This window comes from Gigantopelta aegis, chromosome 8, assembly GCF_016097555.1.
Source record: "Gigantopelta aegis isolate Gae_Host chromosome 8, Gae_host_genome, whole genome shotgun sequence".
Lineage (NCBI taxonomy): Eukaryota > Metazoa > Mollusca > Gastropoda > Neomphalida > Peltospiridae > Gigantopelta > Gigantopelta aegis.
This window is the reverse complement of record NC_054706.1, coordinates 34,707,370-34,729,579: the sequence shown is the minus strand read 5'-3', so window position 1 is coordinate 34,729,579 and position 22,210 is coordinate 34,707,370. Positions and strand designations below refer to the sequence as shown.

The following is a 22,210-nucleotide window of genomic DNA, read 5'->3' as shown; positions in this document are numbered from 1 at the left end:
ACTTCTTGTAATACGTGTTTAACAGTCTGGAAAATGTTGTGAACCTGGCAGTTAGTTACATCATTCTGATTTCATGGGTGTAACTGGCATGAGGAAGTTCATGATGAAATCACACAGTATTCTTCATTCTGAAACTGGCGAACGAATAGATGAAACAGTGAAACCCCTCAAAACCAGGCCCTCTGTAAACTGGATGTTTTACTAGATCAGGAATGACTTTTGGAGGGGGGGGGGGGGGCACTGATGGATCGGGTACAAACTCTATATCAGATTTTGGTTACAATGGCAAACATTAATGTGATTTTTAAAAAAGGACTCACAAGTGGGTGGGGGGGGTGTGTCTTCCCCCCCCCCCCATTCCTACGGGCCAGTTTAGAGGGGTTTCACAGAACTTTTATTCCTGTACTCTGTTTTATTCATTAATTGCTGCTGTGTTAATTGCTGTCCTGTCGAAATAACCGTGTGTTAGACACCAAATAGCTGTAGTTTGAAATTAAACATACATTCCTTTCATTGATTCATTCTGTTTACTTCCAGCTTGAGGTCATTGTTTACGATACAGCTGCACCTGATATCCAAGATACAGCAACGGTCACCATTACTGTCAACAGAAACACTGGCATTCCACAGTTCGACCGCAGCACCTACACTAAGAGCATATTTGAAACCCATGCAATGGCTGTTCCGGTTCTGGATTTGAATGCCACAGACAGTGATCAAGTGTGTAATATGTAGATTTGTAAATACTTTATTTAATTGTCTTATGTATGTTTTTGTGCACAACATGGATCATTTAATGTAATTATGTTATCACGTTTTAGTAACTAACTGTAAATAATTATTTTTTATTTTTATTTTTTATTTTCAACCTATTATTTTGTAAATTGTATTTTCTTTCAAACTAAATTAAAAACTTGAATACATTGACATTAGAACCTTTTGGTGTTGTTTCTTTCACTGTACTTTTATGTTTGTTGCAGGATGCTTTAAAATACTACCTGATAAAAGACAACAACAACGGCAATGCTTTGTCATACTTCTACATTGAAGCTGGCAGTGGAATCATTTACTTGCGACGTCCAGTCATGAACATTGCAACTAATCAGTTTTCAGTAAGTGTTTAATAATGGCATTATAGATCCTTAAACACTGAGCAACATCTTTTACTAAATCAGTTATAGATAACTTTGTTTGTCTGTGTTATACTCTTGTATCAGTAATAATTATTAAATGATAATATTATAATGTATGGTGCTGAAAACAATGCAAAATGTTATAGCTATCTTCCCTCAAATACAAATATACTTAAAAAGAATTACAGTGCATTGCATTGCATACAAATCTTAAAGGAATTAAAGAGGCTGAAACCGTGTATACAAATCTACTGGTTTACACAATTACAAGAGTTAAAGTCATTGAAACAAAATGTAGGCAAATTTACTTGTCGGAACAAAGGAAGGAAATAGTTTATTTAACAACGCACTCAACACATTTTATGGCGTTGGATCGGAACAAAGGAGTTATGTATACCATACAGGTACATACAAAATGATTTGTATTTAATGTATGTATGTATGACAGGCAAAATATGTATTTTATTCATTGATTGATTGTTTTTTGTTGTTTTTTTGTTTTAGATGCTTGCTCATGCTGTTGACAGTGGACGGCCTGAAAGAACTGGTTCAGCCACCATTAACATCATTATACAGGACATTTCTGCTCCAACATTTGGCTCCGGTCCGTACAGAACATCGGAGAGAGAGGACAAACCGGTGGGCCAGAGAGTGTTCCAGGTCACTGCAAGCAAGACAGGTGGGGTGCAGGTAAGAAGAAAAACTTCAAAGAAAATTACTATTACTGTTACGGTTTCATCTCCGTTCTATTTGTCTGTCCCCCATATAGTTTTTCACAATGCCTCAAGATATTGAGCTGACATTTTGTGTATAGCTTTTTCAAGTTTGACTTTCATGGCGATTTATCCATTTTTGTAAGGTCCTAGTGATCTTACAGTTATCAGCTACACTAATGTTTTTTGTTGTTGGGTTTTTTTCGTTTGTGTACATAGATGCTTAGTTTAACATTCAATAACTGGTGGGTTTTTTTTTTTTGTGCAGAGATATAGTTAAGTATTTGTTCATTTATTTATTCATTCATGAAGTTTTTGTTCATTTATTAGTCCCCTACTGGTCCAAACAGAAGGGACTATAGGGTTCATCTCCATCCTGTCTGTCTGTTTATACATCTGTCTGTCCCCCATATAGTTTTCCATAATGCTTCAAGATATTGGGCTGATATTTTATATATAGCTTTATCAACTTTGATTTTTATGGCGATTTACCTATTTTTGACAGTTATTGCCTCGAACTTATGAGGTATGTAAATCTGTTAGGGCCCAGTAGGTGACACGTATTGCTTTATCAGTACGCTCAGAATGCTTGCATTTATCAGAGTTGATAGACAAGATGGTTGCCTTCATTATTGCGACCATAGTTTATATGAATTTTGCTACTACACCAAGCTACATTTGTCCTTGTGCTTTTTCATCTGAATTTATAATGTTTACCATGGACACTGTGTTCTGACTAGGCTACTGCTTTGTGTTTAGGGTTCTCTACAATACAGACTGGTTGGTGAAGGCCTCAGCACATACTACTTCAGTATTGATAAAACAACTGGTGTAATCAGTGTACGCAGAGACCTGCGAACAGGAAGAGATCTGACATATACAGTAAGTTAATCATTGTTGTAGCATACTCACACATTTTACACCTACAATATAGATAGTTAGCCACTCGCACACTTTAAATCTACAGTATCTGTAGTTAGCCAGAGTTTGGGACAGCATGTTTAAAAAAATTTAAGGTCTGCATTTAGACTTGGTCTAGACATAAACTGTTGTATGGTTTTAAGGCAATTTAAGTCTAGACATAAACTGTTGTATGGTGTTAAGGTAATTTAAGTCTAGACATAAACTGTTGTTTGGTTTTAAGGTAATTTATGTTTAAACATAAACTATTGTATGGTTTTAAGATAATTTAAGTCTAGTCATTAGCTACTGTATGGTTTTAAGATAGTTTTAATTCAAGACATAAACTATTATATGGTTTTAATGTAAACCAAGTTTAAACTAAGTTTGTGATATTGTAAAATAATCTGATAGTGTGATATATAAATAGCAGTTGGAAGGTTAGCTTTAGACAATATAGGCAAATATTAGAACAGTTGATGCTGAGGTAGTGATATTCACAATTTAGCTGGGGAAACATAAACCTGATATTTTAAGGCAGTAAACAAATATACATCATTTATTGACTATTTGTCATCACTAAACAACTGATGGGGGCTACTAACATATAACTGTTTATACCTGATATTGTCTAAATTCTTGTGTGCCGTCAATACATCTTTCAAATTAATAATATAGTATAGTAATGGTGATAATAAATACTTTATTTACTGATTGCTGATGATTTGGAGTAATGAAATTTTTGATAACTGTGTTTTTTTTCATTCCCTACAGTTAAAAATTCAAGCTTACGATTCAGCCTACCCAGATATTTACTCAGAGACCACCTTGACTATCGACATGGAGAGGAATCCAAACAGCCCATTTATTGGTGGACCTTACACTGCAAATATACAGGATAATGCTAGGTTGGGATTTTTGATTCTGGATATCAACGCAACAGACAATGATGGGGTGAGCATTGATTGAGGGTTGATGGGTTCATCTGACCTTTATCACTATCAGTGTCACACTGTTGACACCTAATAGCTGCTTATTAAGAAATGTATTGATATGCTATTTATTAACTTGTATACTCAGTTATGATGGAAAATATTTCAGAGTGCAGATATATATTAATTTTTTTATTATTTTATTTTTTTGTTCATGAAATGATGACTACTTACAAGAGTTATTGATATATTGTTCATTAATGTCATGTAGTATAATTGAATTAATTTTTGTATTCAATGAAAGTTTGTAGGAAAATGGAAATTATTATCTCTTTTTATTTTGTGTATTTATTTTTCAGGATAAATTAACATACACCTTTGCTCCAAATGATCCATGCCGAAATGTCTTCTTCCTTGACCAAAACACTGGAAGAATTTTCTTGGGTGCTGATCTACAAAAATTAAGTGACACAAGATATCAGGTAAGGAAAATGGTTTACCATTATCTTCTATCGGTGAAAAGGTAGTTGTGAAAGTTAAGTCATGCAAAGGAAGACAGCATGGTCTGATTTTGTGGAAAGTATCAACTGGGTAATCGTATTTCTAGGTATTTAACTCCCATTTTATTATTTATCACTGCAATATTTGGGAACTTAATTATGAAAGCAAAATCTGAGAATTCACACAAACATTTGCTAAACTAAGTTTTGGCATCTCTAAGTAAATTTGTCTGAACAAAATTGCATCAGATCTCTAGTTTTCTGACTTCCTTTTAAAATAGTATTTTGTTTTGTCATAAATATTTTCTTGCTTTCAGTGCAACATACAAGTAACAGACGGCGGATATCCAACGCCAAAGACTGCTTCCACAACTCTAACAGTATTCATTCGGCGAGAACAGTACCCAACATGCAACCAAGCGTCGTTTCCTGCAAGTGTTAGAGAAACTGATCCAGAGGGCACCAGAGTTGTCCAAGTCACTGCCTCAAAGAATCCGACTTCTGTAAGTATATTTGAAACAGTTTGTTTCTTTCAGTGGTTTACTCTTAAATTAAACTACTGTGATTCTGTTTCACCACTGAATATCATTGGTTCATATCAAGTCAGATATGTTTCTTTTGGATGACATTTAATGGTATTTTTATTTTTTTAAATGTTCTTTTGAATATCCTTATCCATATCAAGTTAGAGATGTTTTTATTAAAACATCATTTTGAAATGTGCGTTTGAATATCATTGATCCATATGACATTAAATGTTCTTATGTTTTTTAAGCTTTAATCTCAGATATTTGTTTAATGTTTAAGAAATCGAATAAATCATCTGGTTTAATCTTCATTCCATTATATACTATGTTTAACATTTGTTTTGATTGGGAATTTGATTTTAGATCAAATACAAAACACTTTTAGCCATATTGAACTACTCTGTTTAGTTGTCGTTTTTTGTTTTAAGGCAGCTAGATTTGGATTTGACAATGACCACATAAAATATGCAAATGTATTCAAATTGTAGTTGTATATAATGGTTAAATGTTAAAGGTTGGCGAGATAAGACTGGAGATTTAATCTTAGAACTTTTATGTTTTAAAGTTACATGGCATGTTAATGATCAGTCCACATTTGAACCGAGCTGATTGTTCTTTCTGACATTGTTTATAGGGCACCATGACTTACAAACTGACAGGAGTCTATCCAGCGGCTACATTCTTTGCTGTACACAGCACTTCGGGCCAGGTCACCATTAAGACTGATCTCAGGACGGACAACATCGGCAGACTGAAGTACACCGTGAGTACACCGTCATTTTATTTCACAGATATCGCCTTAGTAGCTGCCATAAATATTGACTCTGCTCCATCTTAATTTAGAGATTGTCATGTTGTTCATCCAACTTTTTTATTTTTTTACCCCCTGAAAACTAACTGCCATTGTTACAGTTGTGCTGGAGGATGAGTCACCAGTATTGATGCTTGCAGTTTAAGGATCTTGGGATTAATGTAGTGGCCATCAGACTTTTTTGTATTAATACTTTTCATAGCCCATAGTACCACTTGTGGCCTTTTAGTATCTTTGGTAATCCATCTGTAGTGCCTCGTATTTTTAGTGCCTTGTCTTTTCTTACAAACATTTTGTGTGTTTTTTAAACTCACAGATTTACTTTATGTCAATCATAAATGTTTTTTCTTAACACAAGTTTCAGTGTTTCTTAAGCTCACTCATTTACTTTATGTGGATCGTAAATACATATATATTTTTTTTCAGCTGACCGTTGTCTCATATGACAGTGCGTACCCTGACCAGCAGGTAACCTGCACGGCTTCTATTACTGTGACACGTAATGATAACCCTCCAGTCTTCAATCCAACAACAGTGAGGAAAACCATTCCAGTAGAAACAGACATTACATTCTGGTCTCTTCCTTTGGGCGTCACTGACCCAGAAAATGTAAGTTAAATCGGTTTTGCTAAATACGCCATGTGCCCAGAATCCAGGGGTTGTTTTTGTTGAAAAAAAGAAAACTAGAGAAAAAAAAACAAGCAAAAAACCCCAGTATAATACTTAAATTTAGGGATCTTAGAAACAATTTCCTTATTTAGCCATACTGGGCCTGAACACAAGTAAATGCTGTGTACTTGTTTGGCTTCGGCGAGATGTCTCACCTGCAGTATCTTGAAGGTTAATCTATATGAACTAGAGAAAAAGTTAAGTTTTGGTGACTTCTAGTAGGACTAATCTTTTTCCACAAATATTGTAAAGAGTTGCATCATTATTAGGAATTGTTGATAGTCTTGTATATTTTTAGTCTGGTACTTGCTTTTGTTTACAGTGAGTTCTCTTTCACTCTTTAGCTCTCTTGACAAAACTATTATATTTTACGAAGTCCGGATTATATCAGATAAATTACAAGCTGCTTGTAATAAAAGTAACTGAACTGTAGAACATTAGGTAAAAACAACCAGTAAACCAGGTTAGATTGAAATGGCCGTTTTATTAAAAACGACATAAAATTATAACATCACATCACATTGTGTAATAGTAAACACCTGACAAAAGTAGGTGTTCGGGAAAGTGAAATGACATAGTAACATTACATAATAAATGCGAAAAGCACTGTTGTAGGTGAGGGAAATCCGCCCATCTGTTAACTTTACATAAAAGTATATGAAGAAATGTCAATTGTTCTTGAATGTATCAATATGAAAACATTTAATGTATATAACAAAAATGTGTTACATTAAACATCTGATGTACAAGATATCCCGTGTGTTAAATCAAAAACATATGTCAGTATATAACATAAATTAGAAGCCATTGTTATTAATCGTTCTTAACAAGATATCATTTTCATAATGGTGGCAAGACACAGGGAAGGTGGTGAAAAATTAAAAATAACAATTGCGTCTTACCTGTATGAAATTATTTGAAACTGACGCTGTTGTTAAGTGACGTCACGACGCAAGGCTATTTAATTAGCCAACGTGATCTTCCTTACGCAGTCCTTTTGCGCCCTGCTAAATGGCATACAAAGACATATGTTTATGATTATAACAGTTGTATTTAATTGTTGATTTTAATTCCAATCCCTGCAATTGCCCACGGCAATCAGCAGTGCCTTGGAGATTGCCATGGAGATTTTAGTTCTCCACGGCACTTTTTTGCCTTGGACTATATTCAGGGTTTTTTCAATGGCATGTTGTTGTTTTTTGTGGACATTTTTTTAATTGCAGGGGTTGTTCTTCTTGAAGCACTTCATTCTTAAACAACCTGTTGCGCTACATAGGCAGACTTTTCTTTTTGAAAAAGTTTGAATGCAGATATGCCTGTGTGCCACATAAATTTCATCTCAGGCTTACAAAACATTGTTTTACCATTGAGCATAGTCAGTGATTTGTTGTCATTGTTTTAGAATTTATCTGTTTTGTTTTACAGGGTGAAGTGACATGTTCTATAATGGGTACCCAGAAAGCACAGGAATATTTCCAGGTGGACAGCAAAACATGTGTTTTGACCTTAAAGAAGTCGCTAGTAGACGATCCACTGACAACTGAATACAGGGTAAAGCCTCAACTTTGTTTTTCAGATTCATGTTTACCTTCATCATATGATATATTTTAGTATTTATGTTTACACTAGTACACGCGTATAGGAACCAAATTCAATAATCATATATATTCTTCAAGTAGTTGACAATTCTTTGTACATTTTCTTTTCAACTTGACATTTTAAGAACAGATTATTTTTGTTATTTGTTGTTGTTGTTTTTTGCATCTTAAATTGTTTGTGTTGAAAATACACAGATACACAAAATATTTACAGTTAATCTTAAAAGCATATTGTTGATTGTAATCAAACCTACACATACTAATTGTGCTGACTCAGGTTGGGGTTTTTTCAGGGTTTTTTTTAGTAAAATAATAAACAAAACAAGCAAAGTAAAAATGCATTAACAAATCTAACCACTGACAAATTTGAAAAAAAAAAGATATATGTAGGTATGTGTGTTGTGTTGTTAAAATATATGGAATGTTTTAATATTTTTGTATAGATCACTATTAAAGCTACAGATGACGGCAATCCATCAAAGTCAAGCACAGGTCTTGTGATTATTACGGTTCCACGTGACAAGAGTAAACCTAGAATTACCAACCTTCCACGTACCATTACAATTGAAGAGACAGTACAGCCAAATAGCATTGTGTACCAGGTTCAGGTTACTGATGATGATCGAAGAGTAAGTTTGGCAGCAGATTTAAATACATTTATTTTGGGGGTGGGTTTTTTTTTTTTAAAACGTGTGTACTTTTAGGCTGTTACATATTACAGGTGATGATTACACTGAAGAATAGATGGTATATTATGTTGTTCTTTTCATGCTGACACGGCTTTAAGATCATGTCTGGACCAAGTCACCTTGATAAATATTCATGACTTGAAATAAAAATGGCCTCAATTAAAACAGTTGCAATGTTTGTAAAATGGCTGGTAATCAGCTAACAACAGGTGGAGACAAGGTGGATTATTTATCTTTGCTTGACTTAAAGTATATTTTGTCAAGCAATGTTTTGTTTTTGTCTGTAATTGGAAATTTGTTAAATATTTTTATAATTTATTTATATTTTTACTTACTTTTTACCCTTTTTTATTTTTTGCAAAACCATGTTCATCTTGTAACATATTACTTTCAACTAACATTTATAATTGTAGGGTACATTGACTTGCAAGCTTGTGGGTGATATTCCTGCTTTTCCAACATTGTTCCAAATGTCCCCTGCTGGTGTTATTACAGTGAAAAACAGCCCTATTATTGATGTGTCCTTCCCAGATTCATACACGGTGAGTAAATATTAAAGTGGCTACAACATTTAGTCTTTGGCTAGTAAAATATTCCTTAAATTAAACAAATATAATAATTTTCAATAAAATACTCTGCATATCAGAAAATTGGCTAAGCCAAAATTCACTCCACTGTGAACCCTTGAAAAACGGTAAAATTATACAGTTGAAAAAACAATCTATCCGTTTGGTGTCTTCGAAAATACATTTGAAATCTTTTTAATACATCAGCTTCGTGTCCAATGCTACGATGATGCCTGGCCTACAAACATTGTGGAAGAAGTGCTTACTGTGAATGTCAATCGTAACCCAAGTGGACCAATATTCAATCCAACCAGCTATTCTAAAGTGCTTCAAGACACCACAGAACTGTCTTCAGTTGTAGTTCAGCTCATTGCCAGTGATAGAGATGGGGTAAGATTTATGTTGTTTGTTGTATGAAGCTATCTGAAAATTGATTGAAGTGGATATTACACATCTATATTTTATATATATATATTTATAATTTTCTTGTTTTAATTATCATCACTATCTGACAGCGTATCATTCATGTTAACACATTCCAGTCATTATCTTTTGAATATAGCAAGTGTCCTTTGTAGCCATTTATCTCGCGTATGTATTATGATATTCTTATGTTGAAATAGAACTATTAAAAAAAAAAAATCGTTTTCAATCATTTTAAACAATACTTTACAATTATACAAATCTTTTTGCATAATTAATTACCACTACACAATTACTTTGTCTACTGATCTTATTTGTTTTCGGGGGAGGGGGGGGGGGGGGTTTCTGATTAAATGTGAATAGGTAATATTATGTTTTTACAATAAAGGGACAAAACGAGATTTTGATATGTGCAGATAGTTATCATGTGAAATAAAAATCTTGTTTATTACAGGATTCGATGACCTTCTCTAGTGTTTCTTTTTCAATACATGACTTCATGGGAAATAAAAATCTTGTTTATTACAGGATTCGATGACCTTCTCTAGTGTTTCTTTTTCAATACATGACTTCATGTGAAATAAAAATCTTGTTTATTACAGGATTCTATGACCTTCTCTAGTGTTTCTTTTTCAATACATGACTTCATGGGAAATAAAAATCTTGTTTATTACAGGATTCGATGACCTCTAGTGGTTCTTTTTCAATACATGACTTCATGGAAAATAAAAATCTTGTTTATTACAGGATTCGATGACCTTCTCTAGTGTTTCTTTTTCAATACATGACTTCATGGGAAATAAAAATCTTGTTTATTACAGGATTCGATGACCTCTAGTGGTTCTTTTTCAATACATGACTTCATGGAAAATAAAAATCTTGTTTATTACAGGATTCAGTGACCTTTTCTTGTTTTTCTTTTTTAATACATGTACATGACTTCATGAGGAATAAAAATCTTGTTTATTACAGGATTCAGTGACCTTCTCCAGCCTGGCAAGTGATGATGTCAAGAAGGTCTTTTACGTACATCCAAAGTCCGGAGCTATTATTCTGCTCAAGCCACTTAAGACTGTCGGAACAGCTCAGTTCAATGTAAACTAAACATTTGTTTATTAGTAATTTTACCAACACACTTTTGTAGTAATTGTGGATGCAAAATTTTCTCTTCTATGTTCTACACATGACCAAAACATTCAAATTTAAGATATAACACATCTGTGTTAAAATACCTCATCACTTAATTGTTTTCCTAGTGCTTTTTAAATTGTGCATGTTATGTGGACTATCGGGAGAGGGAGGGATTGTTCTTTTCTTCTTTTCTGTTTTTTAAACTGGTCACAGCAATAAGAAATTTTGATATTTCCTAAATAAAGAAGTCTTCATGAAATAATATAAAATAGTGTATTATATTCTTGCAAACTAGGCCATAGATATTACACATTTTTACCTTTCTTTGATAAACATTTCTGTTAATTATTTGTATATAAATCCTGTCGATTTTGAGCTAGGATTTTGACATAATAAATTTATTATGTTTATATATTTTTAACAATAATCATAAAAGAAATGTATGCACACAATATGTGAAATTGGACCTTTTTTTCTAAATGACATAAAGCATTTTTTACTGTGTCACAGATGAACATTAAAATAATAATTGTTCTTGTTTATTTTATTTTGAACTATAACCATAAAAGAAATGTATACACACAATATGTGAAAGTGAACCTTTTTTTCTAAATGACAAAGCATTTTTTACGGTGTCACAGATGAACATTAAAATGATCATTGTGCTTCTTGTTCTTCAGTTCAACCCTTAATGCTAATCAAAAAGAGTAGCCCATGAAGTGGTGACAGTGGGTTTCCTTTCTTTATATCTCTGTGGTCCTTAAACATATGTCTGACACCATATAACTGTAAATAAAATGTGTTGAGTGTGTCGTTAAATAAAACATTTCCTTCCTTCAGTTCAAAGTGCAAGCTGCGGATGGACGAGGCAAAACTCAAACAGCAGATGTCAGTATACGAGTTCAATCTATTGGCGGTCCTCCAAGGTTCATCAGTGCACCCTATACAGTGAACAGATTTGCAGTGTCCACCCCTGTGGGCAACCGAGTGATTTCAGTCACGTGCCGGGATCCAGACGTTGGTGTAAGTTAATGACAATTTTTAATCATCCCGTCATTCACCAACAGTGTGCTGTAGTCACCTTTGTATGATGCGGGACGTAGCCAAGTGGTAAAGTCAGTCTGGGATCAATCCCCCGTCAGTGGGCCCATTGGGCTATTTCTCGCTCCAGCCAGTGCACCACGACTGGTATACCAAAGGCCTTGGTATGTGTTATCCTATCTGTGGGATGGTGCATATAAAAGATCCTTTGCTGCTAATCGAAAAGAGTAGCCCATGAAGTGGCGACAGCGGGTTTCCTCTCTCAATATCTGTGTGGTCCTTAACCATATGTCCAACGCCATATAACTGTAAATAAAAAGTGTTGAGTGTGTCGTTAAAAAAACATTTCCTTTTTTCATCTTTGCACATTTAAATAAACTAGCCTCGGTGGCTTAGAGTTAAGTCATTGGACTTGAGGCTGGTAGTTCACACCCCAGTACCAAGGGAATATATATATATATATTTTTAATTTGTACAGATACTTCAGTGTATTTGCATTGAAAGTTATTGGTAAAGTTTTTTTAACTTTTGAATTTATGCCGGTGTTTAGTTTTTGTGTTTACAGTAGCACTGTTTCTGACAAACTATGGGCCAAATTTACGAAGCCTGTTTTTTTCTGAAACACAGGTGTTTAAGCATTGCAAATATGTAGTTACACTCGTGACAAGCTTTATAAATTCAGCCCTATATTTGCTTCGTCAACTTTACTCATAGATAAAAAAGAAAAAAATCCATCACTTACCAATGGGTTGTGTCTCCTCCGCCCTGGGCCAAGTCATTGGTCGAACTAGAAGCAGAGCCTAGGGTGGACATGCCTGGACCTGAAGGACTTTGGACATGTTTGGACTTTGGACAAATGGGTTGTGTGATACTGCACTGTGATGTGCTTATTGTTATTTGAATATTTTATTAGTTTTTGTTTTAGTTATTTTTTCCAATTGCCTATTATTAATTGTTACTTTTAAAGGCATACTGTCACGGATTTAAGGACCTTATTTCTCTAAAAATGGATAATAACTAAAAATTACCTTAATTGTTGGAAACCAAATGTAGCTATTGCATCACCTTAACTGAACCATGATGGAGTAAAATCCATGTTATCCCTCTCGGCAATTTTAGTTTTTAAATTATGGACTATTGCCATAATTCAATTATTTTTACAAAATGTCGTTAATAAATGGAGTATGGTGGTTATGAAGATAGTTGAATAAAATACATTTTGGGACAAATCAAATTATTTTTCTTCAGGTAATACGTTGTTAGACCATTAAATAGGTCAGTGGTCTGTGACAATATGCCTTTAATATATGTCTACCCATCAAGCTGCTTTATCATTCATAATTGCATTCCATTAATTTTTATTCTTGCAGGCCGATATAAAATACCGAATTGGGTTCCCACAGCAGAGTGAATATTTCACAATTAATGAGGATAATGGAGTTGTGTCCTTGCTTAAGAACTTGTCAAGTAATCCCAACATCTATCCAACATACGTGGTATGTAAAATTATTTGTTCATATGTATATATATATATATATATATATATATATATATATAGTCATTGATGATGTCAATCTGATTTGAGGTTCCAATTTATTGTATGCATTTTGAGATGCAAGAAAAACTTGGTGAGTATTTGTATAATATATTTATTATTATTGAAATCAAGTTACAACTGATGCACATATTCAATACATTTCTCCATTTTATGAAATAAATATGGAGCATGAGGGCTTAACATATTTATGCTTGACATGTTCTGCTTGTGGGTTGATCCACATATTTAAGCAATTTGTAGAGTGTCAAGACATATTTATGCTTTTTATTGACATTCAGACATGTTTATGCTGTTGAGAGATTTTAGGCAGCCATTGGCTTTTGGGACATTCCAACTAGTCCATTGGGATGGGATAAGGAAATTTAGGTAGAGATGTCTGATTAAGCATTTATGAAAAGAGAAAAAAAACACTTGAAGTTTTCTTCATTTTATATTTTTGTCTCACCTTGACAATCCAAAAAGCAAGATGTAGGTATCAATCTCCCATTAGCCAGCTCATCAACTTACGTTTTTTTATAGCTCAACATTATATGTTCACATATAGCTACATTTGTCACAAACCTTAAGTCCAAAATCAATGCAACTTGCTTTATAAATGCATCTATGAATGTTCATCTTAAATGCATGTTTAAAAAACAATTAATTAATTTTTGTATTTTTTGTCAAAAACTAGAATAATTCTGAATGTTACATCACAAATTATTTCTTTATTCACTGAATCAGTTTATGGTAGGCTAGACATTTTATTCTGCCGAATTCTTGTTTCTTCAGTTATTCCTTGAATGTTACGACAGTCTGAACCCAACTGAAGTTGCTACCACCTCACTGACCATCAATGTTAGGAGAAACGAGTATGCGCCCGAGTTTAAACCTGTACAGTATGCAGCCACCATCTATGACTACTGGCCGAAGGGAACATCTGTCACACAAATGTCTGCTGTTGACAATGATATACTTGTAAGTACATGTATAATTAGGTTCTTCAAAGCCATACCTATTAGTGTGGTGATTTAGTGGTTGCAGGCCCCAAAAAAGCATATTTTTTACTTTACTGCTCGGATTATTTTTTTTTTTTTTTACCAAAATCCTCCTCCCACTCCTGTTATGTTAGATATGGCCATGGTTTTGTAGATCATTTTGAATTGAATCTGATGAAGACAACTTTTGTCCTCATGTTTAGCTTTTATGACACTTAAAGCATCAGTATGTTATTTACTTCGATCCTATTAAGTGGGTTCTCTCTCTAGTTATCTTTATTTTTATTTGTATTACGCTTATATGGCATTGGACAAAGGGTTAAGGATCACTGCCACATACGCTTAATAAACATGTGTTGAGTATGTTGTTAAATAAAACGTTTCTTCCTTCCTTGATTCATCAATTTGAAGTTATTTAATACGTGTGGTCATCTCCATGACCAGAACTTGTATCTATTACTATTCCTCTGACAGCTGTCTTAATTTATAAACCAAATATTTTTCTTTAGCATTTTTAGTATCTTTTTGTAGAAAGATATTCTTCCTTATCTAAACTTGTTGCAATCCAGTACTTTAATTCTTATATTTTTAATTCAGTCATATTTTTAATCTGATTAATTTATGATTTTACAATCAGTTTTCTTCTCTTTTTTTCAGAGACCCGAGAAAGATATTCTGTACTCTATTGATACAAGTCGAGCTGGTGCCAGTTCATACTTCACTGTTCACCCATATACAGGCCTTGTGACCATTTCAACACAGGTGTCACAGGATAATGCAAAACCAAGCCAATATATGGTAAGAACATTGTCTCGCTTTGAGAGAGAGAGAGAGAGAGAGACACAGAGACAGAGAGAGAGAGACACATGGAGGGAGAGAGAGAGACATGGAGGGGAGAGAGAGAGACATGGAGGGAGGGAGGAAGAGAGACATGGAGGGAGGGAGGAAGTAGAGAGAGAGGGAGAGATTTTGAAAAAAAAAGATTTTTGACAGATTTCGAAAAAAATTCAAAGCATTTATTTTTCAGTTAATGGCATTAGTTTTTGCTTTTTATTTAGATGTTAACATTACTTTGATAAAAACAATCGATGGATTATAACTCGGTTTTAAAACTGAAAGTAAAATGCCTATTTTAATGAGAAATGACTTTTAAAATACTGCCATAACATAAATGATTTCTTTTTCTCTTTCTAGCTCTATGTGCTTGCACAAGATTCCAGTTCCAATCCACTAACGGCTACAGCAACCATGACAATAACTGTTCGTCGAAATAATAAACCAATGTTTGACAAACACAATTACGATGTGAAAGTACCTGAGCAAACGAAGGTCTTTGGTCAAATCATCCAAGTGAGAGCAACAGATCCTGATCAGGTATGCTCAGTACACTAGAACAAGCTTTAATTATCTGCTTTAAGGAATTAATGGAATTCATTTTTATATTTTTCTACAATTTTGTTTTTAAATATTAACACTTCTGCCTCATATGTTTCCCAGCTTATTTAAAGCATGACTAATAAATAATCCATATAAAATGGCATAATCTATTAATTTCTTATTCATTTTGTTTGGATTTTTTATTTCTTAACAGGATGAGCGGAATGGTGCTATAACTTACAGAATTGTTACGCCAGATGCCTTGAGAGTGTTCCAAATTAATGCCACTTCAGGACAGATTTTAGCTAGAGTCAACATGGACACTGCCCCTAAAACTACCTGGTCGGTAAGTGCTGGTGAAGAGATCAGTTGTATAGGTTGCTGTTAGTTGTCAGATGGATCCTGTTCTGTAGATCAGGTTATTTTGTTCACCACTCTTACTAGGTCTTTACAAATTAGGATGTATTATCTTGTGTGTAAGGGTTCTCTGTCACAAATTATTCCGAGGTGGTAGATGATAGATACAAAGAAATAGATTTGTTTCTATGGGCTTTGGTTATTGTGAGTGTTTAAATGATGGTATAATGTAATTATTACAATGATCGTCGTCGTAAGCATTTTCAGTGATTTTAATAAAAGTTTATTTGACAGTTTGATGTTGTCGCAGAAGACAAAGGAAGCCCACCTCTTTCTGACAGGACAACTGTAAACATCGAGATCAAGACAATTGGAGTGCCTTACTTCCAAAGGGAATACAGTGACCTTGTCGATGAAGATACTCCCGTGCAGACATCTATTCTTGACATTAAGGCCATTGATCCACTTAATGCAGTATGTTTTGGGGGGTTTTCTTCTGTTTCTTCATTTACTACAGATTATAATATATATATATATATATATATATATATATATATATATATATATATATATATATATATACCGGTAATACATTCAAGATGTCCAAAGTAGACCATTACATTAACCAGAACAATCCTTCATAAACTTTTGTAATTAATGTGTATTGATTCATTTTAAACTTATGTTTGTATTTTTATCCAATTACAGTTTAAGCTCAATGTAATGTCCTGGGCACACACCTCAGCTATCTGGGCTATCTGTCCAGGACTGGATTAACAGTTGATGAAGGATTAGTGAGTTATTGGTCTTACACTGGTCTCTCCACTGAGACCTTTAAACTCACTTTTTGATTGGAGCTGGTAAAACAATGAACCAGCATCAAGTTGGATGGCTGTGCCACCAATCCAGGTATGAACCTGTAATGACTTGTGAATATGTCATGGTAGCCAATGTAGATAGCATAATCGGCACTGAACAATGTTTTGACCATCCTGGTAATCTAATGGGTAGTTTTATTATTTATAGTATAATATTAAAACTAATTTTGTAATTGTAGATGATAACCTTTATTTTCTTTTCAGAAACTGGTGTACGACCTTAGAGGTGATGGTTTGGGACCAGAGTACTTTGGACTGACACAAAATGGAACCGTTTTCCTTAAGAAGACCCTTGTATCCGACCCAGACAAAACACTACAGTACACTGTGAGTTTATCATCATTTTGGGCAGACACTATTCTAATCGAAAAGAGTAGCCCATGAAGTGGCGACAGCGGGTTTCCTCTCTCAACATCTGTGTGGTCATTAACCATATGTCTGACGCCATATAACCGTAACTAAAATGTGTTGAATGCGTCGTTAAATAAAACATTTCTTTCTTTTGTTCACTTAGCACGTTTACTCCCTTGTTACACTTTGCCATGAGACTAGACATCAAAGTATGTTGTACCATTTGCAATTGATTAATAAAAAAAAAATTGGTTTGTTAGCTGGCTACATTTTAATTAATGCCACAAAATACTGATTATTATTGCTTCTGTTTTTTATTTAATTATTAGTTACTTAACACTATTGCAGTTTTAGCACCTAGTGTACGCATCTGAATCACTGTATTGGAATAAATAGTAAACAAAGTTTATATAGATGAGCAGTTTACATGGATAAAATAATTGTATTTGTTTGCTTTGTAGATGTTGCTTAAAAATCCATTTTCTCTGTAAAATTCTTACTTGTACTGTTCAAAAAATTTTCAGCTACGAGTGTACGCATGCCGGGAGACCAACACTGCAGAATGTGCCATGGGATTCGTGAGATTAACAATAAACAGGAATCCAAATCCGCCAGTATTCCACACAAACAACACACTGTCCTACAACCTCCCAGAAGACCAGCCCCTCGGTGTAGTATTTGGACAGTTGAATGCCACAGATTCAGATTCTGTAAGCTATTTTAATAAATGCATTATAATCACAATTAGGGTGGGGGTTTTTCAATAAATTTCAGCAGTTGCATAGAAACAGGGCCCATATTTTCAAAGCCATCTTAGCACTACGAAATCGTAAAACAGTCGTAGGTTGTGACGTCACTGCAGCACATGCCATAGTGACGTCATAGCTTACGATGATTTTACGATTTCGTAGGCTAAGATAGCTTCGAAAATATGGGCCCTGGCCTAAATAGTATCTTTTGAATGAAATATATCTGATATTATAAAATACTTATTATGTTAAGCTGCATTGACCGTATAAAAAATCACCGGCCTCAGTGGCGTCGTGGCAGGCCATCGGTCTACAGGCTGGTAGGTACTGGGTTCGGATCCCAGTCGAGGCATGGGATTTTTAATCCAGATACCGACTCCAAACCCTGAGTGAGTGCTCCGCAAGGCTTAATGGGTAGGTGTAAACCACTTGCACCGACCAGTGATCCATAACTGGTTCAACAAAGGCCATGGTTTGTGCTATCCTGCCTGTGGGAAGCGCAAATAAAAGATCCCTTGCTGCCTGTTGTAAAAAGAGTAGCCTATGTGGCGACAGCGGGTTTCCTCTAAAAACAGTGTCAGAATGACCATATGTTTGACGTCCAATAGCCGATGATAAGATAAAAAATCAATGTGCTCTAGCGGCGTCGTTAAATAAAACAAACTTTACTTTAATAAAAAATCAGACCACCTCAGTGGATCAATCCTCTTAACTGGGTTTTTTCCCTGTTACAACAGTGCCCCTCGACTGGTATATCAAAGGTCATGGTATGTGCTGTCCTTTCTGTGGGAAAGTGCATATTAAAGATCCCTTGCTGCTAATGGAAAAAAATGTAGTGGGTTTCTTCTATGACTGTGTCAAAAATGACCAAATGTTTTACATCCAATAGCCAGTGATTAATAAATAAATGTGCTCCATTGATGTCGTTAAACAAAACTAATTTAACTGTGTTATTGAACACATTATGTTGGAAGTCTTGCAGCTGAAGATTACAGTTTATTGATGTTTCGTGGCTTATTGGGAAATTCACATCTATGTTTCAGTTTAGTCGTTCATTGTAAGCTGTATGCATCTAGTGATAGGAATAGTTGTATAACGTTTTAGAATAAATAAAGAATTTTTGCAAAATGAAATTTAAAAAATAGATTTGACATTGGTTTTTGTTGTGATTTCTTATTGCAGGGTGATAATGGCGTGGTTGAATTTTCCATTGATCCTACATCATCATCGCCATCGTATTCTTCCAACTATTTCTACATCAACATTAATGATGGGAAATTGTCTGTTGGAACAAAACTCTCACAAGATCCAAACACATTAATCTATAAGGTAACTATGAACCACTGTTCTGTTTTAAGATTACCATTCTACATGTCATTTGATATAGATAGTATGTAAATAACATTGTCTATTAAGTGCAAAATCATTATATTTAAAACTTTTGACAATACTAAAACATTATTCAGGAATTGGCTGATCGTCTGTTGTTATAGCAGTGTTATGGAATGTGATGTCATGTATTGTAGAGAGTGCATATAAAATTGAAGACCTCCGATGAAACTACATGTTGTTTATATGGCGACAGTGTGTTTCTTTCCTTATCCTCTAGACCACTAGTATATACTCTTCAAAAAAAGTAGTGGAGCCTGAAATATTAATGTTAATATCAACTATTAGACCAAACATATGTTTTGACCACAGACATCCTAGTAAAGAACGTTTAGGTCTGTTTATCAACACACCGAAACACATTCCATAGTTTGCACATGCATCACGCAGTTGCCCCGTACATGTGCGTGGGGTGTCATTCTCGATTTTGACAATTTCCAGGAAGGTTGATTAATCCCTGTGGAACGTTATTTCTGTCAATCTTTTTCATTCTGTTGATCATACAGTTGTTATTGTTTTGTTTTTAGTCATTTTTATTGTTTGAATTTGCAATTTACTGATAAAAAAACATCAACTTTCAAATTTCACTTCTGACCCCAATCGTCCTTCAAGATCTTTGGTGGTCATAAAACCTACTGTAATACTGAACTACCGGTTGTAATGTTTGCCCAATTAATTCACTATTATCACATAACCATTCCCCACAGCTAATATACCTTACAATTTTGGCAATTGTAAATTCTTATTAGAGTTCCCCTACTTTTTTTTTAGAGTATATATTATATGTTTGGCTGATTATATGCAGGGTAGGATCTATCACTCACCTAGGTGCTTGATGCAAAGGATCAAATCCCATATATCAACCCATTCTCTAACTGAGCTTCTTCCCATCCCAACCAGTGCCTCATAACTGGTGTATCAAAGGCTGGTGTAGGTGTCAAAAAGTGCTGAAGATTGTGTCATAATTCCAAAATGTTTGACATCTAATAGCTGATGATTGATATATCAATGTGCTTTCGTGGTGTCATTTAATTGTATGCATATCTAACATTGTGTTGACAGAGATGTATGTTACAGTGACACCATTGTTATGTTTTTGAGAGAGAAAACATTATTTTGTGTCTATTTCTAACGCTGTGTCCTTTTTTTGTGTGTGTGTTTGAAATAGTTCCGAGTTATTGCTCAAGACAAGGGTAACCCACGTAAAAGTGCCTTCACTGAAATTACTGTCTACGTAACTCGCAATCCTAATGCTCCAAGATTCAACCAAACAAAGTACAGTGTTACTATCCCAGAATCTACACCAATTGGCGACAGTGTCATCACAGTTGGTGCTTATGATCCTGATGGGGTAAGTGTTCTTTCATATATAGTGAAACTCCTCTAAATTGGACACTCTTGGGATCAAGTAAAAAGTCCAGTTTTAAGAGGTATCCGGTTTAGAGAGGTTCTCTTCTGCACAGATATTTAAACAGAGACCATGAAACACGGTTTTGAGGGAATTCCGGTTTACAGGGGGTTCGGTTTGAGAGGTTTCACTGTATTAACAAAGTGAAGGTCTTAGTACATTTAGTTTCTGGTTGAAAGCAATCTATAGATTTTTTTTTATGGCAAAGAGTCGCTGGAAAGAAATTACTGAATTAATTTTACGTAGACATGGGTTAGATGAGTTATGCCCCAAAATATTAATTCTACTGTGATTAGTTTTAAACAGGGTCTACACAAATTGATAAATTTCCTAAATATTTTGTTGAAATGGTTGTCAATAAAGATCTAAAAAAAGACCAATTTTACACTGTCAGGAAGATTTTTTTCACCAAAACGAGTGAATACTGTTATTTACTGCAGATGAGGTTTACCACTTAAGCTCTTACTTCACACCTACAGTACTAAGTTGTTAAATGGATACTTAAGCATCTATAAATACTGCATAAATAAATACTGTCCACCACGACTGATATATCAAAGGCTGTGGTATGTACCACTCTGTCTGTGGGATGGTGCATATAAAAGATCTCTTGCTGCTAATCGAAAAGAGTAGCCTTTGAAGTGGCGACAGCAGGTTTCCTCTTTCAATATCTGTGTGGTCTTTAACCATATGTCTGACGTCATATAACTGTAAATAAAATGTGTTGAGTGCGACGTTAAATAAAACCTTTCTTTCTTTCTTCCTAATATTATGTCAGTCAAGTTACGGAAACTTTAAATTGTGATTGTGCTCAGTGTTTTTCTTTTATTCAGCATTACTGTACTAGCAGGATTTGTATATACATGATTAACAGTACATGCTGTTTATATTTTGTGATGAATCTGCAACTTTCTTAAAATCTCGTAAAAATCTGCCTAATTGCCATGCATCCTTTAATGACTGGCAATATAAACTTGGTAAGGGTGTTCACCAAATGGTAAGGCACACCCCTAGCCCTATAAAGGTTCAGGCCTATTCAATCATTTATACTTACTTTAGTGCTTATATTCAATTAAGGTTTAAGCACAATGTCTTGGGCACACACCTCAGTTATCTGGGCTGTCTGTCCAGGACAATGAGTTAGTGAATCTGACCCAGAGAAATGTTATTTGGAACTTAATTAAAGTTTTTTTTAATTGCTTTAATTCATGATTTTTTTTTCATAGATGGTATTTGTAGTTGGCGTGACCATAACCAAGGCAAGGTTGAAATTCAATAACAAATGAAAGGAACTTTATTGTTGAAAACAGTTTAAAGCTGTTAGTGGAAAAACAGTGTTCTTGATAATTATGTAATATACCCTAGATGAAATTATGAAATGCTTTTAAAAATGTTACTGGGAATATGGTGTTAGTCATTATAGTTAAAGACATGCTCCATGCCAACCTACAGGCATTAATTTGTTTTTGACTATTTAGTACATAACGTGAGAGCCATTCAAGTTCTTTCTATATAATATCAATTAAATATTGT

General features: G+C 34.3%; 1 protein-coding gene across 2 annotated transcripts in view; it reads left to right on the top strand.

Moving 5' to 3' along the window:
- LOC121378667 overlaps nucleotides 1–22,210 on the top strand; it is a 159,300-nt gene that overhangs the window by 119,914 nt on the left and 17,176 nt on the right. For both annotated transcript variants that reach the window (XM_041506945.1, XM_041506947.1), the window contains 25 exons: nucleotides 538–720; nucleotides 981–1,112; nucleotides 1,638–1,823; nucleotides 2,606–2,728; nucleotides 3,521–3,700; nucleotides 4,038–4,160; nucleotides 4,496–4,681; nucleotides 5,340–5,468; nucleotides 5,943–6,125; nucleotides 7,611–7,736; nucleotides 8,227–8,412; nucleotides 8,886–9,014; nucleotides 9,246–9,428; nucleotides 10,434–10,556; nucleotides 11,433–11,615; nucleotides 13,004–13,129; nucleotides 13,963–14,148; nucleotides 14,826–14,966; nucleotides 15,363–15,542; nucleotides 15,760–15,891; nucleotides 16,197–16,376; nucleotides 16,985–17,107; nucleotides 17,656–17,841; nucleotides 19,063–19,209; nucleotides 20,438–20,620. In XM_041506945.1, coding sequence (XP_041362879.1) covers nucleotides 538–720; nucleotides 981–1,112; nucleotides 1,638–1,823; nucleotides 2,606–2,728; nucleotides 3,521–3,700; nucleotides 4,038–4,160; nucleotides 4,496–4,681; nucleotides 5,340–5,468; nucleotides 5,943–6,125; nucleotides 7,611–7,736; nucleotides 8,227–8,412; nucleotides 8,886–9,014; nucleotides 9,246–9,428; nucleotides 10,434–10,556; nucleotides 11,433–11,615; nucleotides 13,004–13,129; nucleotides 13,963–14,148; nucleotides 14,826–14,966; nucleotides 15,363–15,542; nucleotides 15,760–15,891; nucleotides 16,197–16,376; nucleotides 16,985–17,107; nucleotides 17,656–17,841; nucleotides 19,063–19,209; nucleotides 20,438–20,620 — 3,939 coding nt within the window. The remainder of the gene's footprint in view (nucleotides 1–537; nucleotides 721–980; nucleotides 1,113–1,637; nucleotides 1,824–2,605; nucleotides 2,729–3,520; nucleotides 3,701–4,037; nucleotides 4,161–4,495; nucleotides 4,682–5,339; nucleotides 5,469–5,942; nucleotides 6,126–7,610; nucleotides 7,737–8,226; nucleotides 8,413–8,885; nucleotides 9,015–9,245; nucleotides 9,429–10,433; nucleotides 10,557–11,432; nucleotides 11,616–13,003; nucleotides 13,130–13,962; nucleotides 14,149–14,825; nucleotides 14,967–15,362; nucleotides 15,543–15,759; nucleotides 15,892–16,196; nucleotides 16,377–16,984; nucleotides 17,108–17,655; nucleotides 17,842–19,062; nucleotides 19,210–20,437; nucleotides 20,621–22,210) is intronic.